Source organism: Camelina sativa, chromosome 13, assembly GCF_030686135.1.
Source record: "Camelina sativa cultivar CO46 ecotype springtype chromosome 13, ASM3068613v1".
In the NCBI taxonomy this organism is placed as follows: Eukaryota; Viridiplantae; Streptophyta; class Magnoliopsida; order Brassicales; family Brassicaceae; genus Camelina; species Camelina sativa.
In genome coordinates this window covers 24,077,371-24,095,325 of record NC_141892.1, presented here as the reverse complement: position 1 = coordinate 24,095,325, position 17,955 = coordinate 24,077,371, and the positions used below count along the sequence as shown (strand labels likewise).

The following is a 17,955-nucleotide window of genomic DNA, read 5'->3' as shown; positions in this document are numbered from 1 at the left end:
ACCCCCTAATTACATAAGGCTAATGGAGATAACATATTATTTCTTATATTATTTACAATTCACATCAATTTGGTTTAAATAAATTAATACAAACTATATTTTATACTCTCTTTGTCCCTGATAAATTGATGTTCTAGAAAATTTTTAATGTCTAAAGATTGATGTTCTAAATATTTTTAATACTAAAAAGGTGAAAAGTAGAAAAGTAGAGAAAATGTCAGAAAAATAAATCATCACATATGCATGAGATGACCAAAATAATAAAGTAATAAATCATAAAAAATGTAAATAAGATATTAATCATATACACCATTGTCTTAATATGTGTGAAAAATGCTAAACATCAAACTATTAGGAACATAGGGAATATATAACTATATATTCATAAATAAATTAATAATATTAATATTATATACATGATTAGAATAATATTAATAAGTCAACCGAAATTGGAAAAATAGTTACATAATAACTTCACGTGAATTATTTATCTTAAAATAAAATAGGAAATAAACTACATATCTTAAGATGAGAAGTAAAATTGAAATAAAACTATCCATCATTATGTTTATAATATATGAATAATATATGTGCAATACTAATATCTCAAAAAAGTTAACAATGAAGACGATTTAGATGATAGAAAAAATAAATATTTCATCATATTTTAAAACAAAAATATCATATATATATATATATATATATATATCATATTTTACAGGGAAAACAACCAAAATCAACTCTAACTATTTGTCAAACGTTTTTTCATACCTAGACTTCAAATAAAACGATATCGTTTTAGTCATTTTTGGGTGTGTTGTGGTTGCTACGAAATGACTAAAAAATGTTGTCGTTTTAGTTAGTCATAATGCCTTGCATATTATATATATATCATACACATATGTGGAACTTTTTATAAACATAATAGCATATGCTACATATATATACATACATATATATATATATATTGAAATAACCTACGACAATGTTTAGTTAAATACTAAAAAATATAAAATTGTGTTTAGTAAAATAATTTACAAAATTATGAGATTATAGTGAGATGTGTATCTTGCTATTTATTAGGAAAATTGTAGTTATGATCATATTGTAAATAGAAATCTATTATTTAATTGGGTAGTAGTTTTTGCACCAATCTTTATATCAGTTCATATTTCATAGTAATAGTAGTTAAATAAACTATATAAGAGTTACAAAAATGCAATAATTAAATATTAATATCTTTTATTATTTATTATATTTTTAATTGTTATTAATCATTCAATGCAATACTATAAATACTATGGAGGTGACAAAAATGTCAACATAAACACAAATAAATAATTGCAGTTAATTAAAATTTAGTGCCTTAAAACATGGATATGATTGTTAATATGAGAGTTACAAAATATTAGATAGAGAGAAATTTCATGAATTCATCATGAATAAATAACTAATTTTTTTGTTTTAAACAGAAAAAAATTCAAAGTTACGAGAAATATAAATATATGACAAGAACTTCAAGCTAATTAAATTATAATTTTAAATATACATATAATTCTTTATTCAAACGAATATCTATTCAGCTATTTCTCTATACATAATTAGATATTTATAAATTCTATATATTAAAATATACTTTAGTTTATTATATTAAAATCAAATTGTAAAATAATTCAAGAATCATATTATGTGAATTATTTCTGTTAAAATAAAAATAAAAAAATAGGAAATTATTATTGGACAATAAGATACAAAAATAGAAGAAAAACTGAATATCTTATAATGTATTATTGACTCAAGTTACTTTTTTTTTACAGATGTCAACTCTTTAGGTAACTCAAAGTCTAATAAATCACTATTAACCTAGGGAATTTGGCTCACACACTTTGCTCCTTTTACTGAATTTCTGGTTATCCAATCAAAACCGGTATACGTAGTGGATGGGCAGTTCATTTGCCCGTCTATACAACACGGACCCACGTGCCACCACACATGGGGCAGCAGTAAACCCAACGGCTGGTCCACCAGGTTTCTCGTTCATTCGGATTTGACTGCTTCGAAGCACCCGGTGAAGCAAATGCAGATGTCTGCCTTAGACATCTTATACACTGCAATAAGAACGACGATCATGTTACTAAAGTGTGAGTCGTGTGACAAAAGAATTTTTCTCACATTACAACTGTAAAGAAATGTTCAGGGAAATATATGAGAGTAACCTTGTACCAAACTCCATCAAGACCAGTTTTCCATGTCGCCGTGACAACATCCCTACGAGAACCCATGATTCCAAGATATGCACCTAAACCCACAGAAGTGTTTGAACCAAAAGCTGCATCTCTTTCAGACATCCTGCGTTTTCTTGGCCAAAGACTATGGACTCTGTTGTATCCCTCAGATACTCCGGAAAAGCTTGTATCAAGCAGATCTAAGGTACTCAGCTTCGAAGCATCGTCGGTTGGGACCATATCCTCGGGCTCTGATCCAGGACCACCAAACAAATTTCTCCTATGCCATTCTTCGGAAGGCGGATGAAGCTCTAATTCTCGAAGTAGAAGACCAGCAGCATCAGCTCCTCTTGGGCGAGGCATGTTCTGTTTTTACGGCAAATTATCTTATGAGAAACCAGAAATAGATATCTAAGAATATCACAGAATACCTTAGATACTGTTGCTGTAAAACACAGAATACCTGCATATGTGGTCCAAGAGCTGCTTCTACCACCTCGGGCAACACAGTGTAATTTCCATCAATATAATGCAGTCGAACTTGGATGTTTCCACTACCTACCTGAGAGCCAGGTAAGGGATGCGCAAGACTAGATGTTCGCTTGCAGAGATCCATTAGTATATGGAAAAGAACTCTCACCTGGAAGTTCAGAAGTATACCTTGTCATTACAAGAAAATTTCTAGATTATTGTACCATTAACATGGCAATGTTTTCATCGTTTCAAAATCTACGAAGTCACTACTCTTGAGGTAGAAAACAAAATGATTCCACGGATAATTGTATAAGAGTAAAGAGGACACAGGAATACAGGTGCCAACCTCCTCAAAAGTATATCCTTGACCGGCATTCCCAGAACCCATCTTTGTTGTACGAGCAGAATTTTCGTCAATCCCTTTCACTCCAGCACCCAACTGAGAGCCCCGGAATCCCTGGGCTTCCTCTATCCTGTTCACAGCCGGAGTTGGTTTAGCAGAGTTGACCTCTTCCGACTTGCTGGTAGCACCCGTTTGAAGTTTTTGTGAACTAACATCAGCATTTCGCTGGGGAAATCGTGACAACCGCTGGAAATAACAGAAGAGCAACAGCTGGCATAACCGATGAAGGAAATGACAGTCCCCAATGAGTCGAACAGCAGGCGTTCCTGGAAATGTTCCTGTATTGATGCTTATTGGCATGAAGGTAGCTGAACCACTGATTGGATTTGGAGTAGAGTTTGGTACTCCATCATTCGAGCTACTAATTTTCGCTATGGCACCTTGCATCCAAGCTTGCATGTGTGTGCTTCCGCTTGAGTTTGTGGTAGTCGTAGTAGGTTGGCCTGCTGCATGATATAGTGACTCGTCAGAGTTGGGATATACCTCAACTGCATCCCTAGAACTAGAAGAGATATGTCAAGTCCAACAACAAAGATAACCAGTTGTACCTCCCATAACGTACGTAGAAAAATAGCTGGACAATACGCTATTGTTTACAGAGATGACGAATATCTAGACTTCAGAAGCTCATCTCATATTCATTAATTCTAGAACAAAACCTGTGATTCCTATAATTACCAACTCGCACGGGAATGAAAATTTCTACCGCTATGCCATTCAACCCCCCTCTTGTCATGCTGGAGCAAATTAGACACGAAAAAATTAAATGGCATACTCACCCTGAGTTGTTGCAGCAGATGATGCATTTTGCGTGGGAGTGGTAACTACGTTGCGATTACTGCTAGTTCCAGCAGAAGCAGCATGGCTCGCAAGAGTCCGACAAAAACTCGCATAGCGCCTTAAACGTGTAATGAAATGAGAAGCAAGATCAAGAACAGCATCTACATAAGCCTGTAAAAGAAGCGGAAAAGGAATTAAGAGTACAGAAAATTTTGCAACAGGAAACCAAACTTGTGTATAAAGATAGTGTATTGTCTGTTTCATATTCAATGATATTGAGATCTTTGATCAGAAAATAAAGGTCGACTACACAGTTCTCTAATTTAAATTGTCTTCAAATAGTGCCCAAATAACCAAATCTAATACACGTACAACATGTTACAACATGTGTTGGCTGATTTTTGAATATACATCAGGCAAACTAACACAGCAAAGAGTAACAACTCTTTAAATGAAAACACTGCATGTAATCTCCCCAATTCATGATCCTTAAATTTCCATATATCATAAAAGAAAAAACCTAGAACATGATCCTTAGACGTGGAGGCAGAGATACCTGAATACTTAAAACAAGAGCAGGATCAACAGCCATTGCCTCAGGATTGATGCCTGATATTGTCTCCCCATCTGCTCGCCATGGCTCAAAAACCAACGCCGAAGGGTTCACAAGAGCTGATTCAATTCCTTTGCCAAGCATGTCCAACAACAACCTTGCTTGCATATCTAAAACCATCGCACGAACTTCTTGAGCATTGGTTCCTTCAAGTAACCGACATTTGATCCTGTCTAGGTTCTGAAAACCATAAAAACGCAACTTGTTACCAAACAGTGCAACCAACCTAAATGGAAAGAACGCAAAATTAAATAAATAAAAACACAAAGAACCGCAATAGACTGCCAAGATTTTGTTCAGCGTCTAAGAATCAGTCAATCAGATGCATTGTATCTATATTGGCTACTCATATAATCCAATATCAGATTAACTACAGGCAGTTGTTCTCTTTTTTTTTTTTTTTAAATGTGGCTTGATAAAAGAACAGATGAACGGTCTGAACAGATTCACAAATAGGCGAGCATGGAATAGAGTAGCTTTCTTATAAAAACCCAGAAGAAAAAAAAAAGAACAAGCAGAAAAAAAAGTTTTATAAAGACATAATGGACGGTCCGCGATGCGAACAGTTCAGACATTTAGAAATGAGAAAAGATAAAAGAGTTGGTACGGGTTTAGAAAAACATACAGGTCCATATTGTTGTCTGTGCTGCGTTGAAGGAAGGGAATGGAAATCAGCATCCATGACAGCAATCACGCTGTTCAGTGAAACTGTAATCATCAAGAAAAAGAAACACATCATCCGATGCTTCCAGCCGTATATTATTCAAACAAGACAGTATAACATTTGAACCACTATGCTCCTTAAAGGTTATATCACTCAAAGCTCAGTTTACAGCAAGGTTAAAAAAAAAAATAGAGAAAAGGTTCTTTGAACGATACTCAGCCATTAAAAACCAGAACTTATTCCGAAGCTAAAATATAAACGATCATTTTCTAAGAAAATTTAAATACAATGGCTGTTCCATAACTACAGATCAACTCTTTATGACTGTAGATAATAAAATACCATTCCAATCAAGATTTTTAGCACTAAAGTATACCTATCCCATCTTCTGCAGCACTCTGTGTACAGCCAACTGCATCCCACCAATCAACTCCGACCAAAAGACTCCACCAGAATCTGTTACGAAAAAAAATGCGGAGTCATATCTCAAGTCACTATATAAGTTCCTTTGCAAGCGGACGCGGTAGACAATATATACCAGATATTACATACCTCTCAGCAATTGCACGCTCCCATGTAGATTGATCAACCTTTGATTGGTTACGTGGAAGAGCAGGAGGAAGAACACGGATGATTTTCAACATTGTGCAGTCCTTACCAGCATCATGCCATACAGACGCCGAACAACAGCTTGTTGGAGAAAATGCGGGAGCAGCAATTGCAGATCCAACATTTATTTGATAGTTTTCAACGGGTGAAAATGTTGGACCAGAAAAGATATGAACTCCACCACGAAGAAAAGCAATCGCAATTTCACCACCATGAGCAGAATAGACAATCCGCGCCAGTGTACGAATATCACTTGGCAAATCAAAAGGATCAAAAACAACCTTGTTAGCCTTGTAATCACCAGAATCAGGCTCCTTTTGCGCATCCACACTTGGTCCTGCTGCAGCTACTTGATGATTCTTAAAATCTTGAGTCGGTGGTATGCTCATATCCACTCTGGATACCCAGACAGTTTGTGTGGGGACCTGTCCACCAAAATTAGAAGTTGGGTTTCCAAATATCTGATGCAGTACAACAGGTTGAACACTAGATTCCCAGCGCTGTACTCTCCAGCCTGTGATTGAGGGACCTTCATCAGGATCATACGGAGACATGTACTGCCCTGCAGACGCAATCAATTAGCATTTATTCTAAACAACAGATTGAAGCCGTTGCGCTTCACCACCAAAAAAAAAAAAAAAATGAGATATGAGCATTTCTATATAGTTCGCCAACAACTCAATGCAAACCGGAAAATGTTTATTCTATCATGGAAACTGTATGAGGTTCAGAGAGGGATACAAACAATACCTTCAACAATAACAACTGCTATCACTGATCCACCACGAGTTGGATCAAAAGCAACAGCAGTAACTCCTGATCCCCATGTTGTGGTTGCTGCAGACTGAGCTGCAGCCTCTGGACTTACATAAGCAGAAAAATTGGATACCGGTGAGCAACTTAGCAATATAGCATCACTAGAATCTTGATTTGTATGCTTCTTCCCTTGCTTTATCTCAGATATCAAATATTCTTGCCAGCTGAACAAGTAAGCAGCTAAAGGAGCAAATCCTGTCCAAGAAGAAGAACTAAGGGATGGTGGCACACGACTGCCTGTAGAGATTTTTGGAGTTGCCTGAAGTCCATTTCCAGGGCCAGGGGTCACCTCCCATACTACAATTGTTGAGGGGTTTACGATTGGAACTCCTGCTACATGCATGGCACCACTGTCCGTTATAATAGCATCAGCAGCCATTATTCCACTAGGTCCTGCCCCTAAAAGACCTTTCTTTGTACTAAACCACTTTGGTGTAGTGCCTCCCTGGTTAGAAGGCCACTGGGACCAATGAAGTTGAACAGATCCGGATGAGAAAACAGAGCATACACAGAGAAAGTTGGGCCACCGAGCTGCAATAAATGATCAAAATCAGAACCGTCACAGAATGTGGAGGAAAATGCACTAACGTCATATCATGTTGCATTGATCTTGACACATACATATATATATATATATATATATATGTATGTATGTCAAAGAGACTGACATAATTAAGTGCATAGTTCTAAATACATGTCAAAATATGAGCCATGAAAGGTGAGTAGAAGTAAACCTGAGCTTTCAGAGCTCTGCGAGAGAAATTTCTCCTCGAAAGTTGACTTTGCATTCGTACCAGAACTTGGCTTGGAGGACAACCACCTATACTGATTTTCAATATAGAAAAAAACACAGAATAAATTCACTAGGATAAAACTAGAGCAGTAAACCAGAAGGCCAGAAAAAAATATCATATTCGTCCTTCAGAACATATACTTAGCAATGGCAGTATCATCTATCCGTTACTCATTCCTTATGTGTTCATGCCGATCATTATAGAAATGCAAATTGGAATATCTTTTAGGAGTCTAGTAATGTCGCGAAACAGAGAGTTGGGATTTCCAGGAAGTTGTGGTTTCTCCATCTCCGTTATAAATTTAATAAACTCGTGAATCGTGAATGCACAAACATGTCATGCATATGATAGAATGGCAGATAAGTAAAACTTAAATTACATACTGGAGAAGCCCCCGTCAGCCACTTTGTAACAACGGCAATGTCCTGACGCCATTCATGCTCACACTGCCAGGAGGTAGCATCGTGCACTAGATTAGCCGAACCCTGCAAAACCAATCCACACAAAAGATAATCTCAGTGTGTTGGTAAAACATCTTGAAACAAGTGCGACATTAAAAGAATAAGATACAGAAGTATTACAGTAAATCCCAGAGATCAGGGGGCACTAACCTGAGTAGGCTGCGTCCAGATAGTTATCCGTCCATGAAAATTAGCAATGAGTAACGCACGAGGACAAGAAGTGGGAGACCATTCGATAAATTGGACAGAATCACGAGGAGAGTCTACACGTAAACAAAAACTACATCATAATCTGAATCAAAAACTCTAGTTACTAGAGTAACCAAGTTCATAAATAAGCAAGTGATATCAAAATACCTGCCACAACATTAAACACAGCACACTCAGTTGGGCGTTCAGGTATCATGATGTGTATTGGGATCCAAAAAGGTGGATTTGCTTTCGAGCTGAAACAGATAAGAAGAATCGATAAAGATGATAAATTCATCTCTAAGAAATCTCCATAATTACAGAAAGACAAACAAAATTAACAAAAAAAAAAAAAAACCTTGGAATCCTAGCACAGGTCTCGGAAGCACAAGCTATAGCATTCAATTTACCACACCAAGCAACAGCACTGACAAAGAAATGGAGAAAAATTAGAAGGAACTGATGAGTGAAATTATCAATGGGGAAAGAGTAAAAACCTGAAGTTACGGCACAATTCAGGAACGCTCATCTTATGAAGCAAATTGGAATTGGGCTGTTTAAGCTTAACACAGAAAACAATAGCTGGACTCACAGGATCAACCTCCATGTTATTATTATTACTACTATCGTCTTCTTTCTCTGCTTCTGCTGGTTTCTCCAACGATTTCTCCTCAATTGGATCCGTAGAGACAGTCTCCTCCTGCTTCTGCTCTACTACTAATTGTTCGTCTTCTTCTTCCTCCACCTTAGAAGCTGGAGTCTCGATGTCTCCACCGTTGTTATTACCCAAAGAAACTTCTTCTGGGTTTTGTTGTTGATTCATGTCAGCGAGAATATATAAACAAAACCCTAACTTTAATAGAAAAAATCAGAGAAAAAGAGAGAGAGAGAAAGAGAGAGAGAGAGAGAGAGAGTGACAAAAAAAAGTCGCGATTGAAGGCGACAGAAAGCACTGTTGCGTTAGAAAGAGAGAGAGGAAGTGACGAAACTGCGAGTGGGGTTTATATAACGAGAGACTGACTTAGTGCGGAGATAATTCCAAAAAAAAAAACAAACACCAAAGACCAAAGTCAAAATCAAAATCACGAAAAATTCAATTTTGATTTTTTAGGGTTTGAGTCACACAGTTCGTCCCTCGCCGGGAAAGAGAAGAGAAGAGAGAAAACAAAAAAAAACTCGGTGAAAGTGAATCCGCAAACGACTCTTCTCTCTATTTTTTATTACCTCTCTTTTTTTCTGTTTTTGCAATTTTACCCCTTCTTTTTTAAATTGCGTTTTAGATCTAATAATGTACGTTGGCATAACATGTTGTTGTCGTCCTAAATTAAGAGAAAAAAAAAAGACAAGTTGTTTGGATAATTGATCTTATGATATTAGGAGAAATTAGAAATAAAAGATAAATAATTGAATTATATTGTCCATCTATGCATTCTATATTTATGTTTAGTCATATATGCTTTAATATCATTTAAACACCATTATATCCTCATATTTATAAAAATCTTGTGCAACTAGCCAACTAATAAAATTTTCCAAAAAAATCATTTATTTCTAAAAACATTTTGGAGAATATGTAAAGCAAAAAAGCATACACTTAACACCATTATAGATTTGTAGATGGATCTTGGAAACCTAGTGATATGTTTGCTGGTGCAAGATAGGTTTGTACGTCGAACGAGGATACTTTATCACTTATTGGTGCTAATAATTACCGGTGAAATCTATTATCTTTACATGCTGAAGTAAAAGTTTTCATTTGGGCTATGTGTTGTATGATTGGACATGACTACCGGGATATGACGTTTTTCACAGACTGCTTAGATTTAGTGAAGATGGTGTCTTCGCCTCAAAACTAGCTGGCGTTCTCGACTTATCTTGACGATATCAGGATGGACAGGGAGGAGTTTTCTACTTTCTCTTTATCTTTAATTTCTCATAATGCGAATATAGCTGCGGATTCTTTGGCACGCCAAGCGCGTACATCGCCGCACATTGTTTTGTATGTGAATAATTTTCCACCTAATTGGCTCTTATGCGCTGATTCTTTTGTTGTCAAAAAAAAAAACATACACTTAACACTTAAGTAAAACCTCTATAAATTAATAATGTTGAGACCATGGTCTTTTATTATTTTATAGTGATATTAATCTATAAATTAATATTTAATATTTTATAGTAAATTATCTTAATTTATATTATAAAATAATAATTATTAATTTACAAAGGTACTTTTAATTGTTAAAATTCTTGAAATATATGAGTTGAGATGATTTATAAACAATAAGATTAGCATTGTATTTGGATGTTATAAATTTTATAGTTTTGGAATTAAAATTTTATTATGTAGAAAACTTTATTGATGAAAAATTACAAGTATAATAGATAAATTCACTTATATACATGATTTAGTGACATTAATTGTCGTACTTTAACAATCTATAAGATTTTCAAATGAAAATTATGCATATTTTCTAGAAATTGAAAACGTAAAGAAATTTTTGGTTATTTTTATGACATGTTATAGAGTATACTACAACACTATAGTTTGAAAATAGCAAAACAATTTGTTTTTTGATTCTCTTGCTCTCAAAAGTTGAGCTTTCATAACTATTCTATCCTCTCAAATAACTCCAAACCAAATAACTTTTTCATATTATTCTTCAATATCTTTGTTTTATATTCTTCTTTCATAACTGTTCTATAATTCTAAATTATACATAATTTATTTTCTATTTTTTTAGAATATATAGGAAATCAAAAGAAAATGATTTCTAAAATTTTTTAAACATGAGTAAATGTTAGAAAATATATTCTAATCTTTATAGAATAAAGAGCAAACGATAGAAAATGTATGATAAATTTCGTAGAAATTAATATTCTAATATCTGTAGAACATAAATAATTTCTAATTTTCGTAAAACATGTAGAGTGTGTAGAACACTTTATCTAATTTTTTAGAACATGTACAATGTATTCTAATTTTAAATTCAGAATATGTATTCTAAAACTTTGTAGATCATATTTTATCCATTCAAAACGGCAACAAAAATGACATATTTTCGACGTTGTAAGGATTCTAATGTCTTCTTCATCAATTTCCCAAAAAAATTTAAAAAGTTTTCTAAAATATTGGCTAAACTAATTGTAAAAGGTAATTTAGGAATAGTTGACATAAACTTATAGAATGATGGACAATAATTTAATTATTTATCCTTTATTTCCAGTTTTTCCATGATATTATGATTGATTTTTGAAGTTTTCAAATATTTGTTTCAAAATTAATGAGGGTGTTTTGTCCGGATTTTTTTTGTAAGAAAAAAAAGATTGGAAAATTCGGTGTTTCGTTAATCTTGTTTCAAACATCCTAATTAGTTAATATCAATGACATAAATGTTGTGAACCGGATTTTGGCATCAAAATTTTGACGGGTTTAGGCCCAATTTAGCTCAATTTAGCTCCGGCTACTAATCAAACCAAGTCGGTCCGGTTTTGAAAACATTGGAACGGCTTCTCTCACACGATCAAAGATCCTTTTTTTTATAAACATCGTTCGTTTCTTTTGAGTCCATCTTCTCCCTCAAATTTGCTTCTTCGTTAAGGGATACCCAAAACTCAAAAAAGACTACCTGAGAGATCGAAAGCAACCATGGCGGGTCGTTACGGATCGCAGGTCACGACGATGACTGTGACCAATACTCCGTCCGCAGATCTAGCTTTTACTAACCTCGCTTACTGCTCCTCTTCCGATCTCCGTCAGTTCTCCGTTCCCGGTTCCGATCTCTTTCTCGCCAACGTTGCGGATAGCTTCATTCTGTCTCTATGATATCCTTTTCTATTGTTTCAATTTCGCGATTCGATTTCTTTGTCGCATTGCATTGCGATTGTACGACTTGATTGTTCATTTGAAATGGTCTTTTTTTTTTTTTTTGTAATTACTGCTAAAAAATTATCTTAGCCTTAGGAATGACCTATGAGCGTAGTAGTAGTCATTACTGAGGTATAATTTTGGGTTATTTTTGTTATCATGGATGATTAAATAAAAACTGTGCTCCTTTCGTGTTTAAAACTGTTAAACGTGTTCCTTGTGTTATTTGTGAACTTAACTGGTAATTACTGGACATGGAAGCATCCGTGATGGAAACATTGCTCTGAATGCTATCCAAAGGCGTCATGCTAGAGTTTCTACTGGTGATATGGTATCTGTTAGCAGGTAATTTTCATACAGTTTGTTGTTTTTTATCATCATCATCATCTTCTCTGGCCTGAAGACGTTTCTTTGTTTCTAATTATTGTCTTGTTCTTGCAGATTTGTGCCTCCTGAAAATTTTGATCTGGCTATGCTGACGCTCGAATTGGAATTTGTAAAAAAAGGGACTAAAAGCGAGCAGGTTTGTTTGATATTTATATGATATGTTTCTTCGGATCTTTGTAGGCTTTGTGATTGAACTCAACCTCTCTCTACAATACTGCTCCACAGGTTGATGCTGCTCTCCTCTCAACTCAACTTAAGAGGAAATACACAAACCAGGTAGAGAGATTACTGTTCTGCCGTCTCTGGCTTTGTTACATGTTTGGTTTCGAACTATGCAAGCGTCACATGCAGTGGTTTAAGCATACAAATGAGTGAACCAATGATTTTTAAATTTTAAGTTAAGGTCTATATAAACAGATTAGCTGGTTAGATTTTCAATTGAAACAATGTGTACGTGGACCTTGTCATTCACAATAATTTTATGCTCAATTGGGTTTTGGTGACCATTCTGAAATCCTGTGATATTCTGCTTAGGGTTCACTCATGTGTTTCCATGATCTATGGTATCATTTATATGGTTATTTGGCCTTTAGATCCTCACAAAATCTTTTGAGGCCCTAATTTAATGAACCAATACACACTGCTTCAGGTCTTGACTGTAGGCCAGAAAGCGACATTTGAGTATCATGGAACTAATTACATTCTTACGGTCAATCGAGCGGATGTGGAGGGTCTGGATCAATCGAAAGGCATCGAAAGAGGGATGCTCTCCCAAAATACGTATATTGTGTTTGAAGCATCAAACGCAAGTGGCATAAAGGTCGGATTTTTATAAGTTCTCTATTGTTGTCTTGTTGGATCCGTTACTCTAGGAACTCCTATCAAATGATGATTCAGTATTACATTTAAAATAGCAAATGTAATATCATATCTGATGCTTGCTATTTTGTGGAAACAGATGTGGATTGCTAGTTTGTATCATATTTTTAAAAACTTGTATGTTTTTATGCAGATTGTCAACCAACGAGAAGCTGCTAGCAGCAATATATTCAAACATAAGGAATTTAACCTTGAGTCGTTGGGCATAGGTGGTCTGGGTGCAGAGTTTGCTGATATATTTAGAAGAGCTTTTGCTTCTCGTGTATTTCCTCCTCATGTCACCAGCAGGTTTCTTGTTCATTTCTTAAGCAAGTTTTAGACTGTCTTTGTATATATTTTTCTTCCTAAGTTTATCTTTGTTGATCGTGCAGACTGGGAATTAAGCATGTTAAAGGAATGCTTCTTTTTGGACCTCCTGGTACTGGCAAAACTCTTATGGCACGGCAAATTGGAAAGATGCTCAATGGAAAGGATCCAAAGGTATTTCTGATTTACGTAATATTCTCTCAAGAAGAGTTATGATAACTTACAAGCTTGGAGTCCCTAATTTCATTGTATGTTGTTATCCAGGATTTCACACGCATTAATACACCTAAATGTTTTAGCTCTTCATAATTTGTTACCCTGATTGGATGTACACTTTCTGCGAGAACCTTTTAATGATAATTTAATAGTTTCACTATTTTCTTCATACATTGACAGCTGCAGACCCTATTTTATTTTTTTTGCTTCAGTAATTTATTACCTTTTACTGTTTTATTGACTGTCTTTGTCCAGAAATCTAAATGTTTAATGCTTATGTGGTTCTTTTGCTTGCATTATAGATCGTTAATGGTCCTGAGGTGCTGAGTAAGTTTGTTGGTGAGACGGAAAAGAATGTAAGAGACTTATTTGCTGATGCTGAGCAAGATCAGAAGACCCTTGGTAAGGAAATATTGTTATTCCTGATTTGTGGTTTTGTGTTTTTATTGCCTATCCATAATTGAGCACTCTTATTTTCTTTCTCAGGTGATGCTAGTGAGTTGCATGTCATTATTTTTGATGAAATTGACGCTATTTGTAAGGTACACGACTTTAGCTTCTTCCTCTTTTGAATTTCTAAGCTATTTGCTTAAATTTTGACGACAATTTTTATTAATTCTGGGTAATAGATCTTGCTTCTGACTCTGTGCTGTGACTATATTTTGCTCTGAGGTTAAAATATTAATTTTCATGGGATCTGCTGCTTATCTGAGGTTATACAATAAATTAAAAATCGTATGCTTTGTGATTTTCAGTCAAGAGGCTCCACAAGAGATGGCACAGGTGTCCATGATAGTATTGTAAACCAGCTTTTAACAAAGGTCAGTCAAAGATCAAGCTATTGGCAGTTTTGTCGGAAATTTTACGGATGTGGCTATTGGCTAACACTTTTTTCCAGATAGATGGTGTGGAGGCCTTAAACAATGTCTTGCTTATTGGAATGACAAACAGAAAGGATTTGCTTGATGAAGCTCTTTTAAGGTATTTCTATCATTTTGCTAATAGATAGTGCTGCCGTTTTTAAGGTTTTGAAGCTGTTTTTATATCTGATTTTTGTTTCTTTTTTCATTTGAGAATGAGTGTAGTACATATGAATTTAGACTTTTAGTTTTTGGACTATAGGCCTGGAAGATTGGAGGTTCAGGTTGAGATAAGCCTTCCTGATGAAGCTGGACGTCTACAAATTCTTCAGATTCATACAAACAAGATGAAGGAAAATTCGTTTCTTGGTCATGATATCAATCTCCAAGAGCTTGGTATTACTTCATAAATTATAGTTGTTCAAATCATGGAATGTTTGGTAGACCTTTTTTGTAAACCAATTCACTGAATGGCAAATTTTTTGTATTAGGAAGACCTAAGAATTCTATCTTTATATTTGGACTAGCTACTAACTAGCATAAATGTGTCTCTGACGTGATTTATAAATATTGTCTGCCAGCTGCTCGAACGAAAAATTACAGTGGCGCGGAGCTTGAAGGTGTTGTCAAAAGTGCTACATCATATGCATTAAACAGACAATTAAGCATGGATGATCTTACAAAGCCTGTGGAAGAAGAGAATATCAAGATCACTATGGAGGATTTTCTCCATGCAATCTATGAAGTTCAGCCTGCATTCGGAGCCTCCACAGATGACCTGGAACGATGCAGGTAATTTTCTTTAATAAGTGTGTGTTGGTCTGGACGATTTGGGAATAGTTCTTGATAGGATGGGCCTTTTGCACACAGATATGCTGATATTAGTTTCGAAGCCAAACTTTATTCTCGTCTTCCCCGTGAGTCATGCTCAGTTCGCATTACTGAGTTTAATTACCTAGGGCCTTCTTTTTTTATCTCTTTAAGCAATTTCCATGGATTTCTGAAATTTTAATTAATGGGTGACTTTAGGCAAAGTTTCATTTCACAGATTGTAAATAAAGGAATCGTGTCTAGTATTATTGTTTGCTTATTCGTAATTCCTCAAATATTACTCCTATAGTTTCTTTTGTTTCTGCCTAATTCATTTGTGTTTCCAGTGACCACTTGCAAATCATGTACTGCATTTACTTCTGGATTTTTTATTTGCCAGTGACTTAGTTTTGACAATTCTGACATGTATGTAGACTCAATGGAATGGTTGATTCTGGTGATCGGCATAATCACATTTACAAAAGAGCTATGCTTCTAGTCGAGCAAGTGAAAGTTAGTACTAGAAGTCCTCTAGTCACTTGCCTTCTGGAGGGGCCCAGTGGAAGGTATCTTCCATAGTTTCTATAACCCGCAAATTTTTTTGGCTTGCTAATTGTTAAACTTTGTTTCTGGACAGTGGGAAAACTGCCTTAGCTGCCACTGTTGGTATTGATAGTGACTTTCCATATGTTAAAATAGTAAGTATCCATCTTTATTTGTGCAACATAGTAGACGTTTCCACCTTTTCTCTTTCTATGATATTGACTTGCTAATTTGTAGGTCTCTGCGGAAACTATGATTGGTCTTTCTGAGAGCACAAAATGTGCTCACATTGTCAAGGTTTGTCCTCTGGAAACACTCTAGTTCTTGTTATTATGCTGCTCTGTCCAGTGTCCACTGATAATCGATTTTGGTCTGAATGCAACTAGGTCTTTGAGGATGCATATAAATCACCAATGAGCATCATTATCCTCGACGACATTGAAAGGTTATTACCTGCTGTTTGTGTTTGTTCAGAACTTTGCTCAACAATCTTAGCATATGTGGGTAGTTTCTTCTGCGCGGTACTTAAATTTCTGATATTGCAGATTGTTGGAATACGTAGCAATTGGTCCTCGTTTTTCAAACATTATTTCACAGACGCTGATGGTCCTTCTCAAACGACTTCCTCCTAAGGTGCGTTGTTAGCCATTTTGTTATTTCTTATCCATTTTCTTTTATGTTTGATCACCGTAACTTAATTTCTTACAGTGGAACATCTCTAATATGGTAAAATCTTTGTTGACAGGGGAAGAAACTTCTCGTCTTTGGGACAACAAGTGAACTAACCTTCTTAGATTCTGTTGGTATCTGTGATTCCTTCTCTGTCACTTACTCTGTTCCGACATTGAAAACGGAGGACGCAAAGAAGGTAAATACTCTTTAGCAACACGATTCCTTCGTCATATATGGACTTTTGAATTGTTTTTTCCAGTTTCACGCCTTGTAAAGTTCACCATCCGCTCTCTTTTTTTCCTTTTCATTGTTTGGAGGTGGCAACATGATTAGAATTTGCTCAACCATGATAAATACTCTTGAGTCTTTTCTAACATTGCCCATGAATCCTGATTCTTGAGCTGGTTAAATTCTCAGTTGTTTTTCTTCCTTTTGTTTATGTGCTTCAGGTGCTACAGCAGCTTAACCTCTTCTCAGAGGATGATGTCGATGCAGCTGCAGATGCTCTCAATGACGTAAGTTTTTTCCTTCTCCACACGGAAATAAAACAGACTAAAACCCGTTAAACTATTTTGTGTTTGTTAATAACCTTAACAATGGTTATAATTTTCGCAAGCAGATGCCAATCAAGAAGCTTTACATGCTATTAGAGATGGCTGCGCAAGGAGAACACGGGGGATCTGCAGAAGCTATCTATGCTGGGAGAGAGAAAATCAAGATCACTCATTTCTTTGATTGCCTACAAGACATCATTCGATTCTAAAAACTTCCAACATATACGTCTTTATCCCTTGCTTCTTTGGCTGGACCTTTTCAAGATATTCTCTTTGAGCTTCTTTAAATCGATCTTGGTTTTGTTTTGGAATCAAATTTGACCCTCGGATTTTTGTTACTCTGGTGGAGGAATGGAACTGAGAAGGGCTATGATACTATATTTATTTTCTTTTTGTGGCTGAAACACACTGTCTTCTGATATTAGTTATTAATTCGTGGTTGGTTTGACTCCTGAATTCCACTCAGTCCATCTGCCTCTTTGATGGTATGTCCTTGTGCATCTTAAGGACCACTATGTGATATGTTCGTTCCCCTTTTGGACTCGTCATGCGCCTTATAGATTTGGGACAGCTAGAAAACAAGACTAGCACTTTTTCACACTTTTCATGATCTGCATTGTCGATTCATCCTCTCACTTGTGATCTCCACGATTGAGATCTCCTCTTAAAGATGCAAACCTTACTAAAAAAAAAATGACCGGAACTTTATAGTTTACAACGACTAGGGGTTGTGCAAGTCAACTTGGTGTAGATAGTAACTCACATGCACAGCATTCAATCTTCTTTGCAAGCTCTATAGATCAGAATTCTTGTTTCGTTGACAAATTATACAAAA

General features: G+C 35.5%; 2 protein-coding genes across 5 annotated transcripts; one reads left to right on the top strand and one right to left on the bottom strand.

The window, feature by feature from the left end:
* Positions 1–1,685: 1,685 nt before the first annotated feature.
* LOC104737347 (mediator of RNA polymerase II transcription subunit 16) lies at positions 1,686–9,325 on the bottom strand. Of its 4 annotated transcripts, none has more exons than XM_010457509.3 (16): positions 8,526–9,325; positions 8,387–8,455; positions 8,197–8,285; positions 7,990–8,102; positions 7,762–7,863; positions 7,319–7,409; positions 6,519–7,115; positions 5,712–6,330; positions 5,536–5,615; positions 5,121–5,203; positions 4,439–4,675; positions 3,882–4,053; positions 3,046–3,545; positions 2,689–2,865; positions 2,217–2,591; positions 1,686–2,108 (listed from the first exon to the last, which is right to left on the bottom strand). In XM_010457509.3, exons 1-16 carry the CDS (start codon positions 8,849–8,851, stop codon positions 1,962–1,964), a joined length of 3,777 nt encoding a protein of 1,258 aa, XP_010455811.2. In that variant the 5' UTR covers positions 8,852–9,325; the 3' UTR covers positions 1,686–1,961. The 4 variants fall into 4 exon arrangements, with proteins under 4 accessions (XP_010455811.2, XP_010455809.2, XP_087338047.1 ...); XM_010457507.3 differs by having other exon boundaries at positions 3,046–3,548; positions 8,526–9,286; XM_087481921.1 differs by having other exon boundaries at positions 3,046–3,548; positions 8,621–9,215.
* A 2,139-nt stretch (positions 9,326–11,464) lies between these two features.
* On the top strand, positions 11,465–17,576 carry LOC104737346 (vesicle-fusing ATPase). The gene is made up of 21 exons (XM_087481927.1): positions 11,465–11,850; positions 12,143–12,238; positions 12,335–12,416; positions 12,506–12,556; positions 12,930–13,100; positions 13,293–13,447; positions 13,531–13,639; positions 13,984–14,083; positions 14,168–14,223; positions 14,437–14,502; positions 14,580–14,662; positions 14,804–14,937; positions 15,123–15,333; positions 15,786–15,917; positions 15,989–16,049; positions 16,132–16,191; positions 16,281–16,339; positions 16,440–16,527; positions 16,640–16,762; positions 17,016–17,081; positions 17,186–17,576. The coding sequence occupies exons 1-21, from the start codon at positions 11,675–11,677 to the stop codon at positions 17,327–17,329; spliced, it is 2,223 nt and encodes a 740-aa protein (XP_087338053.1). The 5' UTR covers positions 11,465–11,674; the 3' UTR covers positions 17,330–17,576.
* Positions 17,577–17,955: the final 379 nt, after the last annotated feature.